We start from the raw sequence: 20,731 nt of genomic DNA, 5'->3' as shown, positions 1-20,731 counted from the left end.
TTCAAGTCTCAATAGTTTTATTTTTTGTTTCCACGCATGTAGGCATAGAAGTTTTTTGTTCCATAAACATAAAATGTACTTATTTTGTTGGTGCTTCTGGTGCTTCTTCTTGTTTAATTTCTGTGAAATATTCAGGACCGTAAATTTCGGGATTCTCTTCTAGAAATTCCACAAATGCGTCCAAATATTTAAGCAGCATTGACATTTTCTCTTCGTTCATTGGTGTAGCTGATAAGAATTCTGGGAATGGAAAGTTGGATGTTAATCATGGATAATTATGAGAATCATTACAACAACATACCTGGAAGCTTCACGACAAGCCGACTCAAGTGATAAATTCCGTAGATCATAGAAGGTTCAGGATTAAAGTCATCTCCAACCATCCGCCAGTTGAAGACTTCCTCAATAATTTTGTACGCAGTTGAGCTGATTCCCGAATTCAATGGCTTCCATTCTTTCGAGAAAATTCCTTTTGGATTTAGTTCCATCATTGGGAGGGAATCGTTTGAGCTTGTACTTGCCATAGATGATAAATTTTCAGGTTTTTCGTCATCGTCGGTTTTAAGAGAATGAGATCGCAGCCTTGTAGATATCCTTTTGTCAGATGAAATTGAAGGTGTTTGATTTTCGGACGTTTCTAGGGACTGATTTTCTGGAATAGGAACAAACGGTTCAGATTTGCTGAAGAAGTTATCGAGCATTAATGGCTCGCCTGGATCATATCGGAAATCCTTTAAATTCTCATCTGACATGATTCTTTCATATGCTTCCTTCTCTTCTGTGTATAGCAGAAAATCCTTCAATATGAAATTAAAATAGACTCGTAGACCATCAGCAACTTCCTTACACAAATCAATATTGCCAATTATTGCATCGTAATCAATTGACTTGACTTTATGTTCCTTCTTTATGATTCCTAGTACGCTGCTTCGTCTTTTTGGCTTTACTTGTTCTTGTTGTGGTGCTGTCAGGACTTTTATAGCATAGCTTTTAACAAAATTCTCAAGAATCGCCAAAATTGGCAATTTTGCTGGAAGTTTTGCGAAATTCTTTTCCTTTGTGATTTTTAAGTTATCAAATTCCAGATGACTCTTCAGAGTTTCTCCAATATGCAAGAAAATTCGATCATCATCGTGAGATTCTGTAGCGGAACTGCTGTAATATTCATGCTCAAAATCATTTTGATCTTCAGGTTTCTTTGACTCGTCCATATTCTCACCCAACAGCATTTTCCGTTCATTCATCTTCTTCCGCTTCTTTCGTTCCTTTCTATACAGATAAGCTCCAAGCTGTAACTGATTCTTTTCAGCTAATTCTCTTTGTAATTTTCGATTTTCCGGTGTGTCTTTGAGGATAAAGTCTTCATTGACTCTTCTGTCCCAACTTGAGTTCCATCCTTGAAAATGTACAAGATATTCAAAGCATTTCTTTCCCTTTTTAAGGATTTCATGTACATCCCGAATTTTTGCGTCGTAGAGAACTCTTTCCAATTTTGCATCAGGCTCATAGCACAGGATTTTCTCATTAATTTGGAAGCATCTCTCTTCCTTTCGCTTTTTTCGTGGACTTTCGTCCTGTGATGTGTTTTTTCGTCGCAATCGAAATTCCATTTCGAGAAATTATCAGAAATGTTTGTTTACTTCGTGAAAATAAGAAGAAAAACCAAGCTTTTGTGATTATTGATGAATTTTCATTGATATTTCCTAAAATTAATAGTGACTTTGATGATTTTTGATAAATTCTGGATGTTTGTGACTTACCTTGATGTTTTACGTTGTGTTTCTAGCTGTATTTCACAAATAAATTTAATGCGAATATTTTTCTGTTGTATGTTTTGTTTATGGCTATATCGGTTAGTTTGGGGGACGAACAGCTTGATGAAAGTGGTGAATTTTGAGTATTGGATTCTTATTGGATTTTCTTGCTAAATTAACTTTCTGGATCTTGTGTTGTTTTATTATTCCTATCGTACAATCAATATTTTTCATGTGGGCATGATTATATTTTATTAAAATACCCTAAATCATTCTTAATTCCTTTAAAACCAAAATTCTCAAATTTCTTAGCACACTTCAACGACTTTTCAAAATTTAAACAGATTTTCCCGCAAAATTCAAAATTTTAGCACTGCTAAATTTGTTTATAAAAATTTTACAATTCTGCTTCGTCAATAAATCACGGTTTCTATGGATAAAAGGAAGATGCAGTCACCAAGAACAGCATGTAGATATGGCAAAATGTGCTTCAGACTGAATCCTTTTCATTTTGTTGAGTATTCACATCCACATTGTAAGTAAAAGTGAAAAATTGCAAAAGTAGGACATAGAAATTTATGAAATGACTTTATTTCATAGTAGAGAAGATAATAGAGGCTGGTAAGAATCCACAGACTGATGAATATGACATCCCCGACGAGTTTTCATTAAGTCAAGACAAAATCATTGAACAGTTGAAGATTTTAGAGGTGAAAATGAAGCAACAAGATGTTCAGAAACCAGCAAAAATTAGAAAGTGTGATGACGACGATAGCAATGAAAATAAGAAGGATATTAAGCCAGTCACACCTATGTCACCGAAAGTAAATAGTATTCAACGTAATAAGATAGATATTAAGCAAGAACCATCAACATCACAGTCACCAAAAGCTGTTAGTAGTCCCAGAACTTCATTGTCTTCACAATCGAATTTACAGAAGAAACAAGACACGAAGGATTCTCTACAAAGCTTCTTTAAGGAACGAGCAGAGGTATGTTAGCAGATTTTAATGCTAGAAAATGAGTGGTTGACTTTTCTGATCTTACTGGATGTTTGTTCCATAATTTTCTAATCTATTCCTATTATCCACAGAATTTCAAAACTAAAGATCCAAAAGAAATGAGAGCACCATCGCCAACAATAGATTTAACATCACAAACCTCAGAAGAACAACCAGCAGTAAAGAAACCAAATTATAATGATGCACAGCTTGATGCAGCTATGAAGAAGTATCTCCATGTGATAATGCCAAAAGGAAAGATGGCAGAGAAGCTGAAGAATGCAGCACCATACAACATTTTCTTAACAGCAGTCACAGATTCAAAAGCAACTCATACAGATCCATTGTCTGTAACATTCATGGAACTACTTGATCCATCGCTGGGTGAATTGGAATCGTCTGTGCAGTTTAACTTTATGGTCGAGATTGGATGGCTTCTAGCACAATATACATTCGCCAAATGTCGACATCTTCCACTAACAATATTTTATGGTTCCGATGAACCCGGAATTGTTGACATATCGAAAAAAGTCCCAAACATAACAGCCATAAAGGTCAACATTCCAACACCAATTGGCTGTCATCACACAAAAATGATGTTCTTCTTTTACAAAGACCAATCGATGAGAATTGTCATATCGACAGCCAATTTATATGAAGAAGATTGGCATAATCGAGTTCAAGGTATGTGGATCAGCGACAGATTACCGTCACTTCCTGATGAGATATCACATGTTAATAATGGTGAAAGTGTAACGCATTTTCGTGAAGACTTAATGCGATACTTAATGGCTTATAATTTGCCGAAACTTCAACCAATTATTGCTCGTGTACGACGTACTGACTTTAGTGATGTAAATGTATTTTTTGTTGGATCAACGCCAGGAACACATCAAGAATCGGGTCAAGGTATACGATTTGGACATTTGAGAGTTCAAGAGCTGCTATCAAAGCACAGTGCACCGATTGATGACAGTTGTCCAGTAATTGTACAGGCATCATCAATTGGAAGTTTAGGTGCGACTCCGTCAGCTTATTTGCTTGGTGAAATAGCAAGTTCATTTTCAAGAGATTCAGCACCTGTTGGAATTAGAAAAATTCCAACTGTCAAGCTTATATATCCATCATTAAATAATGTCCTTAATTCACATGATAATATTATGGGCGGTGGATGCTTGCCTTACGATGCAAAGATCAATGAACGACAGTTGTGGCTGAAAGATTATTTATATCAATGGAGATGCTCGTCAAGAGACAGAAATCGAGCAATGCCGCATATTAAGAGTTATTGCCGATATTCTGATCGTGGACTTTATTGGTTCATGCTGACATCCGCAAATATTTCAAGATCAGCATGGGGAAGTATTAATAAAAGCAGTAAATTGAATAAGGCACTTCGGATCAATTCATATGAAGCTGGTGTGCTGTTTTGTCCACGAATAATCCTCAACAAGGATCGATTCCCGATGACTGAATCTCAACAGAAAGACGACGCGCCGATCTTTAAACTTCCATTTGACTTACCACCCGTAAAATATGGCAGTGATGATGTTCCTTATTGTACCGATTACCTTAAGTCCTATCTTATTAAACGTGGAAAGGCTGTATAGTCTGTTACTGCAAATTGTAATTGATGTTATTAATAAATAATGCATTTTTTTTATGTTTAATAAATCATTTTTGTGTTGCTATAAATTGAGTGCTGTCTATCTTGATGATAATAAATTTTATGCTGTTGCAACATTGTCTCTAATCAGAGATCGTGTTCACAAACAGTCTATTTGCTTTACAGGTACAATCTCTTAATTGTATGTTGTTTATAGATTTAGGATGTTGCTTACGATGATGATTATGGATTGTGATGCGCTTTGTGTGGCTGGATTTGATGTGGTTCATTAAAAATGTGTGATTAAGGTGTAATAAGTGTAAGAATAAGGCAGGACATGCTGATTTAATGTCATTAAGAAATTAATAATGAATTCAACGGATTTATTTCAAATTGAAGGTTCAATTTTGGAACTTATGTTTTGGTTTGTGTCTTGGATATTTTTCTCAGAAAAACGTTAAAAATTTTAATTTTCTTTTCAGTAATCTTTGAAGTATTAATGTTGAGTTAAAGTTAGTGTAGTGAAGTGCGATTTAAAGATGAAAATGGCAGTGCAATATAAAGATTTTAAAGTTCTAGTGTCCAAGAAGGTGAGTTCATTAAGATTTCATGCAACAAAATGTTAATTTTGAAGATCCAGGAGTGAATTTCCATAATTTTGAATTTTAATTGAATTGCGGCATTTTTTCAAATCTTTTGTGTATTATTACTGTGCTCTGCAAAGCTTTTGCTTATGTTAATCAAAATTAAGTCACATTTAGACTAGAAAGTGCACAAAATTAAAACTTAGATTTAAAGATCCAGTAGAATAAATTATTGCATGAAAATGCATCACAAACTTGATTTTCGATCAGGATGTAGCAAATGTGACTTGAAAACGATTCACATAAGCAAATGCGCTGATGTTCCTTAGCATTCCAAACTATAATTTACCGATATTCAATTGCTATTTAAAAATTGAATCGAAGAAAAGAAATTTACATACAAAAATACATGTTGAGTTTTATTTTGTTCTTACTTATTTCTTTTATTCCATTTTCATCCTTTCAATCATGAAAACAGAACATAAATAATACAAAAAAAAAAAAAATTGTCGACATTTGGAATGAAAAATTGCTGTTATTGATATCAAAAGACACCGTTAAATGGAATTGAAAATAAGAAATCTTTAATGACTGATATTTATTCATGGAGGCAGGTAGGTGGTCGTCAATATTAAAATTAATGCTATTGAAACATGCCCAGAGCTTTTATTTACTCGTAATATCTCCTTAAGCTTCAATATTTATACATATATATTTTTTTTTGAGAGGCTGCTAATGCCACAAAAGTATTATAAAGGATTCTGTTTACATCAAAATATTTCGATATTCCATTATCAGCCCACAGAAAATTCATTTGCTACATTCTCGTACTTCTGTTTGAAAATAATAAAATAAAATTCATCACAACTGCCCTTGAGATGCGGAAACTTGGCAACGAAAATTTTTTTATTTTATTTTATTTGCGCACAGAGTTAAACTTTTTCAATTACTCTCGGGATTTCATGAAACCTGTAGAATATTGTTTCGACTCGACTTTTTCGTAATGAAACTCTTCCACTTTTCTGTATTACATCATTGAGCTTTTTCAATAATCGGACCTTTCATAGCGAAATTAATTGAAACTCTTTTGACTGGGTCTGTAGGAAATTTAAATGGTATATCAAGAATCCGGCTCCAGATCGACGTGACTCTTAGTTGGTGCCGGAAAAGGTTTAAATCCGGCAACATGACAGTCAGGCCGGCATGATGCCTGATTTTGGATCGATTAACCGATTTAAACTATCTGGGGAATTTGAGTTGACCGGGAATTTTGTTCAAACCTGTTTAAAATGTTTAAAATCCTGAAGGTAAAACCAAAATTTCAATTCAAAAAAGCTCTAATCAAACGGTTCGAATAGACTTCAAACCTCAAATCACACTTTCAAATCACAAAACTCAATTTAAATTTACTCATTATTCTTAATTACACGATCAGTTGTTTTTAGATTTTCTTCTAATCAGTTTGTGTGTCAATAAAAAATATATTTATTATTTATAACTATAAAATCAATAATATCCAGCAACTAGCATAAAAACATCCACAATGGAAAGGGTTTACAATTCAAACAGATTACAAACACTCCAAGTTTACAAAAAGCCCGATAAAATTCCATCGGAATCACGTTTTAAAAAATTAGAAGAGGAACTACGTGAAGTCCGAATAAGATTTCCAATGCCCGTAACCTTCAGACATCCCGAGAAAGCGGTCGAAGGTAAAGTGTTGGACATTATTGAAGGACCAAAAATCAAAAGCATTGAACTACAAAATAAATTGAGAAGAATTGAAAATCATCTCAGTATGTGTGTCAATGATTTTCGTGACATGATCGAAAGAGTTCGTGAACTTGATAGATTATTGCCAAAAAATCAACACAGTTTGACGGCATCAGAGCTTGAGGCGAAAGAAAATGTCGAAAAAGTTGTCCAATTCGAGGATATTAAAGAGAAGATCATGGATGAATATAAGAACATTTGCATTCGATTTGAGGAGAGTGATGAGAAGTCAAAGAAGCAGATCAGGAAATTGGAGACAAAATTGGGTGAAAGTGAAGCTAAAATTGAATGTCTTGAATTTGAAGTGAAGAAATTGAAAAAACATCTTGAGAAATAAAGGTTTTGTTATGGATATTTTGGAAGATATTGTTTTAATGTCATTTTGTGATTTGAGATTTGAGGTTAGAACGATTCAGATCATCAATCCTAACCTTATTCTGCTCTGTCAGCTCCTTTAGCTTTATTGTTCGCCTTGACTCTTCAACCTACCCACTATCATTGAAATATTTCACCTTATTCTGCTCTACAAGCTCCTTTAACTGTATTGCCGCCTTGGCTCTACAAGCCTTGACATACATTTTGAATTTACTGTCAAAATTTCGATTAAATTGATATTTTTATTCACAAAACATCGCATTTTACCTCCAAGAACATGCATGCACAACAATGTATTCAATAACACTCTACAAATGTCGTTTAAAATACTCAGAAAAACTGCTTATCATTGTCAACGAGGTATAAGACACCATTCATCATAAAAGTGCGTGCTTTCGCATCATAAATAGCTTAACGTTCAAAATAACCTAAAGCTCCTTTATTTTCTTCTCTCGCATAAACAATTCCTAGAAAATTGCTTTTCGACATCATTTGAATTCCTTTTCTTTGTAATATCAAAATGTAAGCCTTAAAACTGCCATTTTTGGTGCTATTCTATAGAAATTTCATATATTTATGAAATAGCATTTTAACAGTCCAATCAGTTAACGGATCAGAATGTTTTTATTAAGCTTCCTTTTATTATTTTGAAATATAATTACCCTAAATATGAATATTTAATATGGTATATGTCGTATAAATGCTGATAAAAATGTTACATTTATGCTGTTTGAATGGTAGCATTACTAGTGATTGAATTGAGCAAATCAAATGTCAGCAGGCAAATGTAATTTTTATTACATATTTAAACTTACTGTTTGTTATTATGTAATTGTAGAATGTTTTGAATAGAGCTTTTGTGATGAAATATACTGCAGAGGAAATGGTATAGATTATTTTTGAGAAAAGTAAACCAAATTAAACTTTAATATGCAATTAGGTTTGACTATGATTGGTGGGGTAAGAATCTAGGGTTTGGTTGTTTTATTGAGATCGTTCTTTGGAATAGGTACTTACTTACTTACTTACTTTTCTTGTCGTACAGATCAATTATAATCCACGACTTCCCTAAGTTTGCTTCTGAAGCTGACTTGATAGCTGGGAATCGCTTGCCAATTACCGAAGCCAAGTGCATTACCATTTCTAGCGATAGCATCTTTTATTGAGTTCTTAGGGTGTCCGTGTGATCAAGTTTGTAAAGGTAACGCATATGTCGGAAAGGGTTTACTATTTTGTTACCAAGTGTAAATTTTGGATCATAATCTTGTTTACGGAGGGGATGGGGTAGGAGCAGTAGTGATTAGCGTTACGTGATTTACGAAGGTTTCAATATTCCTCGTTGTCATGCTTTGTCCTCGTACCAAAGAGGCACAAATGCTATACCACTAGACTTTGAGTAACACTGGTTATTATCCCCGATCAAGACAGTATTGCATTTGGTATTGGCAATTGGCAGGCGATACAACCAGCTTTCGGCGTCATCTGAGTTGATCTGTACAGTCAACGAAGTAAATAAGTAAGATTTTCTTCCTGCCCTCGCATCAGCCTTATACCAGCTCCACATATACTTAACCTTACCAAAGCTTAGCAACATTAGTAGACCATTACATAAAATAAATCAACTTCTGTAGAACAATTTTTTTCACAAATTGCACTTGCCATTTTTGAAGAAGCTCCTCACAATAAATAAACTTGGTAACGAAAAATTTTCATCTTTATGGTTCGTCGTAACTCATTGACCTGTAAAAAAAGGGCATTTTACCCTCAAGGTTGGAGTGAATCAAAAAGGCATGTATGTCATTTCACAATCTTCTTAATTCTTTATTTTTTCTTCAATATTTTTTTTTCCTTTGAATTTTCTTCAATAATAATAATAATAAAAAAATTGTGTTTTTCTTTTTTTTCTTTTATACAAAAATTTTCTCATTTATATATATAAAAAAACTTATTGAATTCATTTTTTTTTTTTTGTATTTTTTTTTGTGACATTTTTATCATCTTCTACTTTCATTTTTCTTATTTTTCATCCTTAAATTAATTTCTAAAAAAATAATTAAAAAATTTTTTTTCTTTAAAATATTCACGAAAATGGAAAACAAAAAAAAAAAATTTGAAACATAAAAAATTTCTTATAAATTAGAATAGAACTTATGGATATTATAGTAACTAATATACACAATTGTAATCGTAATAAATATGAGGTAGTTTCTCCATTAATTCAATTCGTAAAAAGCATATTCATTTTCATCGTATTTAATTCGTAATTTTTGAGTTTGAGAAAAATTTGCTTTTTCTCAAAAGAATTTTAATTGGAATTAGGGATTTGAGGGTTTGGTGCTTGATATGCACTAGTCTAGGTTGGCTGTTGACTATACACTAGAGTTTAGTGCTGTTCCAACGTTTTTGTAACACGATACACCTTGGTGGTAAGCCTCGACCGAAACCATACACGATATACGGTTCATAGCATGTTCAAAAGGCTTCGGTGCCATTTTGGTGTACCACCGCACAATTTGGACAACACTGCACTAAAGTAAGACGTATCTACCACTAGGTAAACCACTAGGTAAACCAAGCACCTCCCCTCAATCCTAGTCCCTTCCATAAGCTGCATTTTTTTTCGGTAATCTTTATAAATTAATTAAAATAATTAATAAAACAATAAAGAAACAAATTATAAAAAAAATTTCTTCACATCTTCTTGCAGTGCTATTTTTTGCGTTGAGGTATATCAAAGAATTTCTTTCTTTTTCCATTTTTTTTTTCATATAAATTCATTAATTATGCACAAAAATAATTAAAATCAATTAATCAACAAAAGATAATTTTAGCTTTTTTCGTGAGGAACCAAATTTGGTGGTTTTTTTATTGGGGTTGGGTGGATTTAAAAAGGGATTTTCGGCTGTTATTTTGAGATGTGTGCTGAGCTTTTTTTAGACTTGTTGAATATTCGATTAATGGATTATTGCAGGAAATTTGATAATAAATTTATATTTAAAATAAACACATTTTTAAGTCTATTTAAAAATTATGAACTCAACAAATCCAGTATCAATATCATTAATCTATAATTTTAACTCCAAAATCCCATAAAAATCCCACCAATTTTTGCATCCTCACGATTGCTATTCTTCATTATATAATTTTTTATAGAACAAAAATAAAATCTCCGTTTAATCTTAGATTTCGTGGAATGTACAGAACGGAAGTAATAGAAAAAGAAAGCTTTTGAAATAGAAAATCGGAAAAATAATTTTCACCTTCTTCAATGTCTAAAATGTAAAGCGGATCGAGGGGGGAAAAAATTTAAAATTCAGAGTTGTTGGTTGAGATGGTTTATGGAGGTTAGTGATGTCTAGATCTTGAGATTGGATGCTTGATATTTAGTAGAGTAGATATATATCGATGTACTCTTGATCTATCAAAAAACCGACCCCACTTGGGCTTATTTTATTGAAGTTTTGAGTACATTTAGTCAAATTTGGGGCAATTGGTGACAGACATTCCTTATATCAAGTAAATGTCTAGTAAATATCTAGTTGATGTCCAGTTCTAATGTACTTTTGTCCACTCAGAGATGGGGCAAATTTGAGTTCCCAAAGCACTAAATCAATGTTTTATCTAGTTGTTCAAGCTCAATTACGGCATAATTTACTTAATCAGACGTTAAACATTCCTTTTCGAATACAAAGACAACATCAACACCTCACAATAACTTCATCCTTACAGCATCACTTCCAACATTAACCATTAATCTTAATCAGCATACTCCTTTCAAAAAACCAACAACTCTGAACATAAAATACCGAAAGATAAAAAATTTTCAGGTATCTGACGTAGAAATTGAATGTGCGTGAAGAATGTATTAAGATAAGTAAAGAGGAATTAATAAAACAACATAATACCGTGGTAAGCGTCAAATTAAAAGCTTTTAAGATAACAAAAAAAAAAAAAAACCAAAAAGCCTACAATTCATTTTTCTTTCGGAGATAAATAAGAAGTCTACTTAAGCTTCTTCTGAGGTATAACAAAATAAAACAGAGATTCATGAAAGTTAAGGATGACGAAAGTATATGGAAATAATTTCTATGGAGGAGGACAATGACTTGATGAAGGAAGTCAACTTAAATTTTAGTTTAAATGACTTCCTACATCAAAATACTTCTGAAGTCAAGCTGCTAAAAAGTTTTTGACACTTTTTAATCGTAAAATTGTCACTTTTTGAGCAACCTGACCTCATTTGACCCTCCATCCAGTAGAAAAATAATAAGAAGAAATTAATAACTAATTAATATTAAATATTTATATCACTTAAAGTCTATCAGAACCTACAACTTACTCCCGCCCCATAATACAGTAAAGAAAATAAATTCATCGCCATTTAATTGTAATCAATTTGTCAACAGATTACACAATTTATTTTTTATTGTTATACGAGAGCTTCAGTGTCGTTGAAAGTGAAAACATTTTTTTTTTATTCTTCATTTTATGGTGATTAATGTAAGAGAATTAAATAATAAATAGATAAATATTAGTATTAGCGTATTTGTTTGTGTATATACTGTGTATTTGAGTAATTAAAATAAATTTTGGAATTGCTGCGAGGCCTTCAATAATTAAGGTCTTAATTTTTTTGGTTCTATTGTTGAATTAATGGTTAGAGTTTTGTCTATAATATCATAATCAGCGTCATTGTGTTAGTATGGTCGGTTTGAATCATGGTAGGGTGAGTGGGGTTGTTGGTTTTCGGGAATTTTGATAGTTTTTGGTGGATTATGGCTTCTGACTAAGAAAAAAGTGCTTATTTTGCATGTAAAAATGTAAATTGCAACTTTAAGCTCCTGCGCTCATTGAGTTAGAGGCACTGGAGTCGGCTAATTAGGTTACATAGCTCGTATATGCACCCAGCTTATTCAATTTTTGAATTCTCTTGCTATTAAGTGTCCAAATTGAAAATAGACATGACTGCAATACAATGCACTATAAATCTCAACTTTTCGTCAGTTTTACTAAGAATTAAAGTTAGAATTACATCATAATCCTACACAAAAAGTCAAACAATGAATCAAAATTCCCAGAAACTTTTTTTCATCACCTAAAAACACCCAATATCATGATCCAAATAATCATAGTATATTTATGAGGAAGGAAGGAAGGTTGAATTGGTTTTATTGTTCTAAATAACTATGTTTCAGCTATTTTTATTGCACTATCTTGTGAATCTATGTAAATTATGGTAAAAAAATAAGAGAAATAAATGTGGAAATAAAAAAAAAAAATGTTTTCACTTTCGTACCGAAAGAATTCGCATACAAGAGACGTAAATCCATGTACATTATCATTATAAGCACATTGACAGAACGACGAATGATGATGATGATAAATTCTATTATTTTGAGAATTTAATTGTTGCAAAAATAACGAAAATAATTATAATGCTTGGATAATATTCTTCTTTTTTTGAATGAGATAGGGTAGAAGGTAGATAGTTTTTGTTTGTAACATCATTGTAGTATGATGGGAATATATTTGTTGGATTTTATGAGAATTAGCTTTGCTTGCCAATTTAAAATAATTTTTAGAAAATTTACAATCCGGCTAATTTTCGATTGGCTTTAGTAATTTGAGTTGGTTGTTCGTTATACTCTTGGTAGCTAAGTCCTTTAGGTACCTAAAGCTATACCGATCAACCATCCTCAATTTCAACTCATCCAATCCAACAAAATCATCCCAAAATTCTTTTATGGGTTAATTTTTAAATTTCTTTTCATAATTTTTCGACACATTTTCTTCAAAATATCAATTTTTCTCTTTGTTTTGTGAATTTTTTTTCTCATTTTTTGTTTGTTGTGAATTTTTTTATCTTCTTTTATAAAGAATTGTATTTTTGTACATGAAAGGCACGATAATACGTTATTTTTACTTCATCTTTTTAAATCCCAAAAAAGAGAGAATCTTCTTAAAAATCATTCGTATATTTTTTTTTATCATTTTCTTATCAAACATTATTTTTTGTGTGTATTTTTTTTTGTTCCTTTTTCTCATATAATATTGAATATCATTGAAGGATTTCCATCACTTATGGTGTATCATGAAGTAGGAATAAGAAATTACATTAAATTTTTATGCTTCTCATTGCTCACGGGAGGAAATGATTCGAAATCTCTGTTCAAACAGAACTGAAAAAATTGCGACGTTGAAATTGATTTGAAATCATTTTTCCGATGAACTTAGGTGGAATCAAATTTTCTGATCGATAATTATAGCAGATTTTTTTGGTGTTATGGCAATAAAATATTTATTTTTTGGAAGGTTTCATAAGAATATTTAATGAGTTGTTGAGGAAATGTTTAGAAGATTTTGGGTGAATTTTTGCCTTGTAAATTAGTTACTTCTTGGAAATGAGACTTAGAATTTTGAATTTTTGATTCTTTGACTCTTTTTAGGGATAAATATTCTAGGTAATTGGTTGAATTTTAGTTTGAATCATCATTTTATCTAAGTTTTGAAACTTTTAATGACTTAAAAACTCAAACCTCAAAGTATTTAGAAAATTATTGAAACTTAGATTAGAAAAATTCAAGATTCTTAAAATGTTTGATGTTTTCTTAAAGTTTAGTTGAATTCCATTGAATACTTTATGGTTTGCTTGCAATTAGGTAACCTAAGAAAGATTTCTAATCTGTCGATGCTGGATTTATAGTTAAGTTAAACTCTTTAATGCCATTGCATCCATTTTTATGGTTCAAGATCCGTTCATTACCAAGAAATCACAAAATAGATTACCGATTTTCCCTAGAATTTATTATCTTTAATGATAACTTCAATATTGATCATTTCATTGAACCAAAATTCATCCAAACAAAAATTCATTTCAGTGGTGGGCGTCCACCCTATTAGGAATCAAAAAAATTATCCTCACTTCTACCATAAATGATGAAAATCTTTCCAACGAAAACCCTCCAAAAATTCTTATCGAAAGAAATAAAAAATAATATTATGCGTATATAAATTGTTATGTTATGTCTTCATCTTTATCATTTTTCATGTTGAATTCAGGTTTCTCCAAGTGTTACAAATAATTTTTTATTCTGTTTTACAATTATTATCCATTCAAAAACAGATTCATTATTTCTTATAATAATAATTATTTTCATTCCATTTTTTTACGGGCTTTTTTTTTTTGTTGTAATTTAATAAATTTTCAATAATAATATGTACTTTACATTATATATTCTTTATATTAATATTATCATTATCATTATTATTATTATTAATTGGATGAAATCAGGTACATCTAGTAATTTCTTTCTTCTCTCTTCCCATGCTTTACTTTATATTTTTTTTATTACTGTCTTATGTCCATTTTCAATTATTCTTCTCTGGATTTTTTAACTTCTTTCAATTTGCATATTTCTTTTTGTTGTATTTTAAATTAATTATTAGTTTTCATTTGATATTTTCAAGGACTAGACATTTCCCTAACTGGCAAAGCGACCGCTGTTAGGTACTGCAACAGCTCTAAAGCATACTCTTTGCCTGTTAGGGCTTTTGAGCTAGGTTTTGAATTATTTTGAGGTTTTTTGAGGCATCTTGTCATTTAATGTTTCTTTAATACTGAACTGTGGACTAGTTACAATTAAAAATGTAAATCTGCAACTAGTTTTGGTGGATAATTTGAGGAATAATACATGTATGAGGTCAAATGTCTGGAATGAATGTGGGTCTTTTAATTTGTGGCACTAATGCTCAAATTTTAAGTGATTTTGGCACCAAAAAATGTCTAGTCCTTGAAATCTTCCATTTTAACTTTCACGCACTTTTGACTTTGACTTGTGAGCAAATTTAATTTAATTTTCGTGTCTTTAGCTTATTAATTTAACAGAATTTTTTTCCTTTGTTTAAAAAATTTTACTTTTATCTAATTTTGGACAATTTTTAAAATTTTTGTGTTTTGTCAATAAATTTTATTAATCGCAACTTTAGTGTTAAACGGTTTTGTATTTTTGTCAGATTTGTTGTTCTATATAGACAGTGAGGATAATCATCAAGTGATATATTCGCAGTGCCTATTAAAATTTGTTTGATCACAAAAATTTCTATTTGAATAGCTTTTAATAATAAGTGTTGTAATTATATTGATAGGGAAAATGTGTAATAATAATAATAAAATCTATTGAAGGAATGGAATAGTTTTGTGAATAAAATTAGGAATTATAAATGTTCATGTCCTTTGTATATGAAATTGCTATTATTTAAATATTTTTTTATAGAAGGTATAAGTTGGGAATGAAGTTGTTTTGTATTTTGATGGATTTGGTTTGGATTTGAATTATTTTTGATAATTATTGAAGTATTTTGAGTAGGTTCAGGCCAGATTCAGATGGTTTTTCCAAATTTCTAATGAATTTCTGGATCTTGACTCTAATTTGACTCAAATTCGAAGACAATTATTGCATTTATTCATTTAATTTGACTACAAACGGTCTCTGATGAGCCTAAGTGAGACTTAAGAATGCTGACAGAATTTTAAAGGGTTCCAAAACCCAGCAATGTCAATTGTTGTTATTTCCAATGATCTCAAAACATTACACACAGCATATCGTATGCTAAAATCCTAATTTTGAACTAATTAGCTTAGTTTGAATGCTGACATCTCGTGAATCTTATCTTGACGACCATTCAAAAGCCATGAACCGCACCCACACACTCATTTCAACCTTCCGGTCGGATAAAAATCAATGATTCTTTTATGTCATGCCGCTTTTAATTTGAAAATCTAAATTAGTCATTTCATAAGTAAATCAAACTTCATTTGAACTTAAAAATCAACGAATAGTAATGTTCATTACATCCGCTACTAAATTCTCTTCATAAAAAATCAAAAAATCTTTTTAAAATCTTTAGTTTGTGATCCTCAAAAGCATCAATGCACGACATATGAATAAAAATTTTCAATAGACCCTCACTAAGAAACCGTTAAATCCATCAAAATAAATCACAAACGATAATCCCAACTCACATATGAGCGATTCCATGAGTGAAAAAAAATTTGTCTTAAAAGTTTTTTATGAATATTTCTTTAATTAACTACTTTTACCCCAATGTTATGAACTTATGTTATGTATTATTGTAATATTTAACCACAAGAATAACAAATTCACTATAAAGAGGCATATAACAAAAGATTTTTCTGAAAAACTAAACTTAATCGGTTAACTTTTCGAAAATTTCTAAATTTTCAATTGTCAATATTTCCTTAAGTATACATTTTCGTGTGATAAAATTACACAAAATACATTTGAAAACGCCTAGGCTTTGTATTTATATCTTATTTATGCCTGTAACTACTGTAATTAAGGAGAAATTTGAAGAAAACACAACTTAATCGGTTAACTTTCGACCGATTATTGCAAAACACAAAACACATTTTTTGCCATAATTAAGCTATGTTAAGATCTTTAAATACTAAAAACACATTTAAAATAGAAAAATAATCCTCTATGTGTTTCAAAAGTTAACTAAAAATGCAAAACTTAAGAGAAAAATTAATACAAAGTTTTGTACTAAAATTTTTTCAGTTACGTTTACTCATGGAATCGCTCATATGTAGCTCATCAAAATTATCTTCCTCGAATGTGTTTATTATACACTATTGTTATTCATATTCTCATAATAAATTTCTTTTTAATAATATTAATTTTTTGTTGAATCGCGTGTTCTTCTTCTTAAATTCATATTAAGGTACTATGTTGTCTGTCGGTTGCTTTTCATTTATATTTTATTTCTCTTTATTTTATTTTTTTGTTAAAGTTTTTTTTTCTTCATTTTAAAGAAAAAAAAAGAAGGAAAAGAGTTTGATAAACAGAAATTAGTATAATAAAAAAAAAATCTGAAGCACTATTGGACTATGTTTATGTATTGTAGTTAGTGACGAGGAATTCTTTATCTTTTTTTTTTGTGCATTTTTCTTTGGTTAAGTGGATGAAGCATAATGTTAAAAAAATATATTTAATAATATTATTAAAATAAAAAGACCCGTTATCGATAAACATATATAAAACAAAAATTAAGCATTCACGGTTCGATCAGAATTTTTCTTTTTTCATGTTATTTTATGCTTTGCTATTGATTGTGTTCAGGGATTTGGTGATGGATGGATAGTATTGCAAATAATTGGTTTAATTTTGGTCAGATTTGGTTGATTTTGAAGTTATAGTAGATATATCACAATAGATATTTAAATCCATATGAATCATAGCAAAACTTCAAATCTGATAATTTTCCTTCATAAAAAATCACTTCCACAAATCTATCAAAAATCCAATCCCAAATCCCTGATATCTGGATTATAAAAAAGCATAAAGAATGACTTCATTTTTATATTTATTATTTTTTTCTTTGTCAACAAAAAAGAAAGAGAGTGAGAAAGAAGGAGAGAAAGAAATCTTAAATGTTAATACAGTGCATTGTATAAGTAAGAATTGATATATCGTATACTCAAAGTAAATGTCTCCATCATTGTTTTATCTTTGTTGTGTTGAGATGAAGCTCAGAGAGAAAATTGGAATTGAATAAGTTTTTAAGAATTATAATAATAATATATGAAAAAACTAACAAGACAAATATATATATTCATAATTCATATCATCAAAAAAAAGATAGAGATAGAGAGAGAAATAAGCTTATTTAATAATTTTTATAATAATTCTCGACTTAAACACATTTGATTATGTTACAAATATAATATACTTCTATTTATAGAGAGATAGAGTCGAAGTATTGAGGTTGAGGAAATCAGGAAGAGAATTTACAAATATTTAGTCTTTTTTTCTTCTTCTGTATAATTTGATAAGAAAATATAGGTGTTATCTTGTTTTTTGAAAGTATGGATTGAGATTTTAGGCGTTTTAACTGGAAGGTAGGTTGCTTATTGAAGTATTGTTGATAAGGGCTCTTGAAGGAGTTCTGTGCCAAATGTCGCATTGAATTTTATTTAAAGAATTATTTAGAATTCAATTTTGTATCTTTAAAATCAGTCGTAACTTGATTTAAGCATTGCTGCAAAATTTTATCTCGGATATCTAGAATCTAACTAAATTTCCGCGTCTATAAAGCTGTTGTTCTGCATCTCTAAAGCTGCATAATTAAGAGAATAACTCTCGAACGTTACAAGGTGTTCATTAGACCATCGCTTAGTCGCCGTATTACCGGCAAGACACAAAGTTGCTCTAACAACACCATAACAGCTAATTCCGATTCATTTTCGAAAGCAGAACCATTTTCGCTTCTTTATAGTGATGAAAATGGATTTTTGCATCTTTAAAATGAACATCTAATAAAAGTAGAAGAATCAATTTTTTGCATCAATTTTCTCCAACAGCATCAATTGTATTTTTGTATCAAAAGATGTGACAGTTTTTGCTTCCTTTTTATGAGAAGACAATAGTTTTGCATCATTAGAAGTTGAATTCTATATTTTCTTTGAATAAATTCTCAAATTTCTGTCTTTTTCTGACAAATTGATATTCAAATTCCAATCTATCTTCAATAATCATCATCAATCTTCCACCTAAAACACCCAAAATCTCAATTCCATTTTCCATCAATTCATATATTTTGCATACTTCTTTTAATTATTCCATAGCATCTTCTATCAAATCAAAAATAAACTAAAAGGAAAAATATTCGAAATTACATACATTTTTTGCTTCTTAGTCAACACTTTTTTAAAATCCCATACATCATTTTTATACATTACATATCTTGATATCTATGTACTTTATCATCAATTCATAGAACAAACATATAAATAAGCTTTTATTTATTTTTTTCTCTTCTTTATATAAAAAATAGCCTCCATAACATTAGAAAAGAAAAAAAATTAAAAAGTTTTTTGTGAAGTTTATGAGAAGTTTGGAAGTGAAAAAGAATATTTTTATTGTTGAAATATTTGAAAAAAAGTTTATCTGTTGGGAGTGCTTTTATAGCATCCATGCTGCCTCACTTGACCTACAATATAAATGAAGTTCATTATAAAAGTCCGCTAATAGCCTTTTTTTGCTGAATTTATTTTTATTTCAAGTGGGTAGGGCACACGAGTGATTTTTTTTTTTTTCAATTAAATGCTTTTCGATAATTGCTCAAAGTCGTTAATGCTAAGCGACAGATTTATTTAAATGAATTTCACATTAAATCATTGATGGCTTCATGAAATAATTCTCAGAGCTTTTGGGATGGAAACTTTTGAGTTAAAATTGATTTTAATGAGCGTAAAATTTGTGATATTTTCAAGTGATTTGATTTTTGAATTTGGATTAAGCTTGGGATATGTACCGAGTAACACAGTGTGGTCAATAGGGAACTGTTTGGTCACTAGGGGACAAACTGGTGCAGCTTGAGGTTCTTCAGGTCGCTGTAGTGACAGCAAGACATTAAAGTGTCCTAATGGCATCGAAACGGTTGCTTTTGGCTCATTTTAAAAGGTTAAACGAGAAATTTACTGCATTGTGTCCCTCGGTCATGAAACTGTCATGACATTCTTAGCATGCAATATTGTAGGATAAATCCAAATTCCTGAAAGTTTCTACTTGAGCTGATAAAATTAATAATATGAATACCGAAAAGTTGACAAAATAGAGTTTCTGTTAAGCAAACTGTAAAATTTGTTCAAGTCCCAAATAAAGCAGCTTCAAGCATAACTTTTGATGCACTTCTTGGAAATAATAATAAAAGGTATGTGCCATGATCTAGTCTCAACTGACTCAAATGTCATAAAATTCATTTTTAATATCAAAATGTGAACCCCACTTTTCTTCATATTTATAAAGTGCTTTTGCTATATTGCAAATATTTAAGCACAGTTCATAATTCTTATTTTTTCACTTCCAACTCTCAATTTGCTTCTTGTTCTTTTGCCTTTCATCCTCCATCACTTTAAACACGAAAAAAATTCTTCGTTTTTTTCTTCTTAGAGAATGTTTTTTTTTTTTTAAAAAAAAATTAATAATCTTTCATGAAAATTTTGTTGGAACTTATTTACACATTTTTTTTTCTCTCTCTCATTTGGATTCGCTGAATGAGAAGAAAAATTAGATTAATAAAATAAAAAACTAATTATTTTTCTTCATCATCTCTTAAAATAATTATCATGGAAAATTAAAGAAGATTTATGTCATTAATAAAAAAAAGGTGACTAATCTAAGTGAAAAAAAAAATTTAAAATAAAAAATCTTACAAATTAGTAGAACAATTTTATCCATTCGGTCCAACGAGCGGTTGCTGTCGAAAATTCCATCCACTAATTGGATGTAATGGCTTACTGCTTATATTACTATCATTTAAATCATAATCATGTAAATTCTCCTCAGAATCTTCATCGTCATTATCCGTCTCAATACTACTCGATTTTCCAATCTTACTTCGATCACTATGATGATGACTATTGTTATTGTTGTTATTTAGTCCATTACATAAACTGCTGATATCAATTAATTGTCGATGGCTACTGCCATAGGATGAGGATGCTGAAGAGGTGTTTTGATCATTTACAGACGACTAATGGATGAGAAATAATGAAATTAATAGATAAACAAAAACAAAAATTAAAAAAAAGGGTCGAGAAGGAAAAATGGAGAA

General features: G+C 30.4%; 4 protein-coding genes across 5 annotated transcripts in view; 2 read left to right on the top strand and 2 right to left on the bottom strand.

The window, feature by feature from the left end:
* On the bottom strand, positions 1–1,874 carry msl-3 (male-specific lethal 3). Its single transcript, XM_070634442.1, has 3 exons — positions 1,761–1,874; positions 302–1,703; positions 1–240 (listed from the first exon to the last, which is right to left on the bottom strand). Exons 2-3 carry the CDS (start codon positions 1,608–1,610, stop codon positions 80–82), a joined length of 1,470 nt encoding a protein of 489 aa, XP_070490543.1. The 5' UTR covers positions 1,611–1,703; positions 1,761–1,874; the 3' UTR covers positions 1–79.
* A 250-nt stretch (positions 1,875–2,124) lies between these two features.
* On the top strand, positions 2,125–4,454 carry gkt (tyrosyl-DNA phosphodiesterase glaikit). 2 transcript variants are annotated; one of them, XM_070634279.1, is made up of 3 exons: positions 2,125–2,289; positions 2,358–2,746; positions 2,848–4,454. In XM_070634279.1, the coding sequence occupies exons 2-3, from the start codon at positions 2,471–2,473 to the stop codon at positions 4,363–4,365; spliced, it is 1,794 nt and encodes a 597-aa protein (XP_070490380.1). In that variant the 5' UTR covers positions 2,125–2,289; positions 2,358–2,470; the 3' UTR covers positions 4,366–4,454. The 2 variants fall into 2 exon arrangements, with proteins under 2 accessions (XP_070490380.1, XP_070490379.1); XM_070634278.1 differs by having other exon boundaries at positions 2,355–2,746.
* A 2,034-nt stretch (positions 4,455–6,488) lies between these two features.
* LOC139086527 (myosin-8-like) lies at positions 6,489–7,055 on the top strand. The gene has a single exon (XM_070634991.1). The coding sequence runs from the start codon at positions 6,489–6,491 to the stop codon at positions 7,053–7,055; it is 567 nt and encodes a 188-aa protein (XP_070491092.1).
* A 1,969-nt stretch (positions 7,056–9,024) lies between these two features.
* plum (IgSF transmembrane protein plum) overlaps positions 9,025–20,731 on the bottom strand; it is a 72,398-nt gene continuing 60,691 nt past the window's right edge. Inside the window, exon 10 of the mRNA XM_070635140.1 lies at positions 9,025–20,650. Within this exon, the coding sequence (XP_070491241.1) occupies positions 20,348–20,650 (303 nt within the window). The 3' untranslated portion in view covers positions 9,025–20,347. The remainder of the gene's footprint in view (positions 20,651–20,731) is intronic.

This window comes from Chironomus tepperi, unplaced genomic scaffold, assembly GCF_022539635.2.
Source record: "Chironomus tepperi strain 1889 unplaced genomic scaffold, CSIRO-AGI_Ctep_v1 contig_85, whole genome shotgun sequence".
Taxonomy (NCBI): Eukaryota; Metazoa; Arthropoda; class Insecta; order Diptera; family Chironomidae; genus Chironomus; species Chironomus tepperi.
This window is presented reverse-complemented; position numbering and strand designations above follow the sequence as displayed.

Coding starts and splice junctions, on each gene's coding strand:
- LOC139086527 (XM_070634991.1), top strand. CDS start 6,489: ATGGAAAGGGTTTACAATTCAAACAGATTACAAACACTCCAAGTTTAC.
- gkt (XM_070634278.1), top strand. CDS start 2,187: ATGGATAAAAGGAAGATGCAGTCACCAAGAACAGCATGTAGATATGGC. Junction 2,290..2,354: donor TGAGTATTCACATCCACATT/GTAAGTAAAAGT, acceptor TTTATTTCATAG/TAGAGAAGATAATAGAGGCT. Junction 2,747..2,847: donor TCTTTAAGGAACGAGCAGAG/GTATGTTAGCAG, acceptor TATTATCCACAG/AATTTCAAAACTAAAGATCC.
- msl-3 (XM_070634442.1), bottom strand. CDS start 1,610: ATGGAATTTCGATTGCGACGAAAAAACACATCACAGGACGAAAGTCCA. Junction 241..301: donor GCTTGTCGTGAAGCTTCCAG/GTATGTTGTTGT, acceptor TTCCATTCCCAG/AATTCTTATCAGCTACACCA.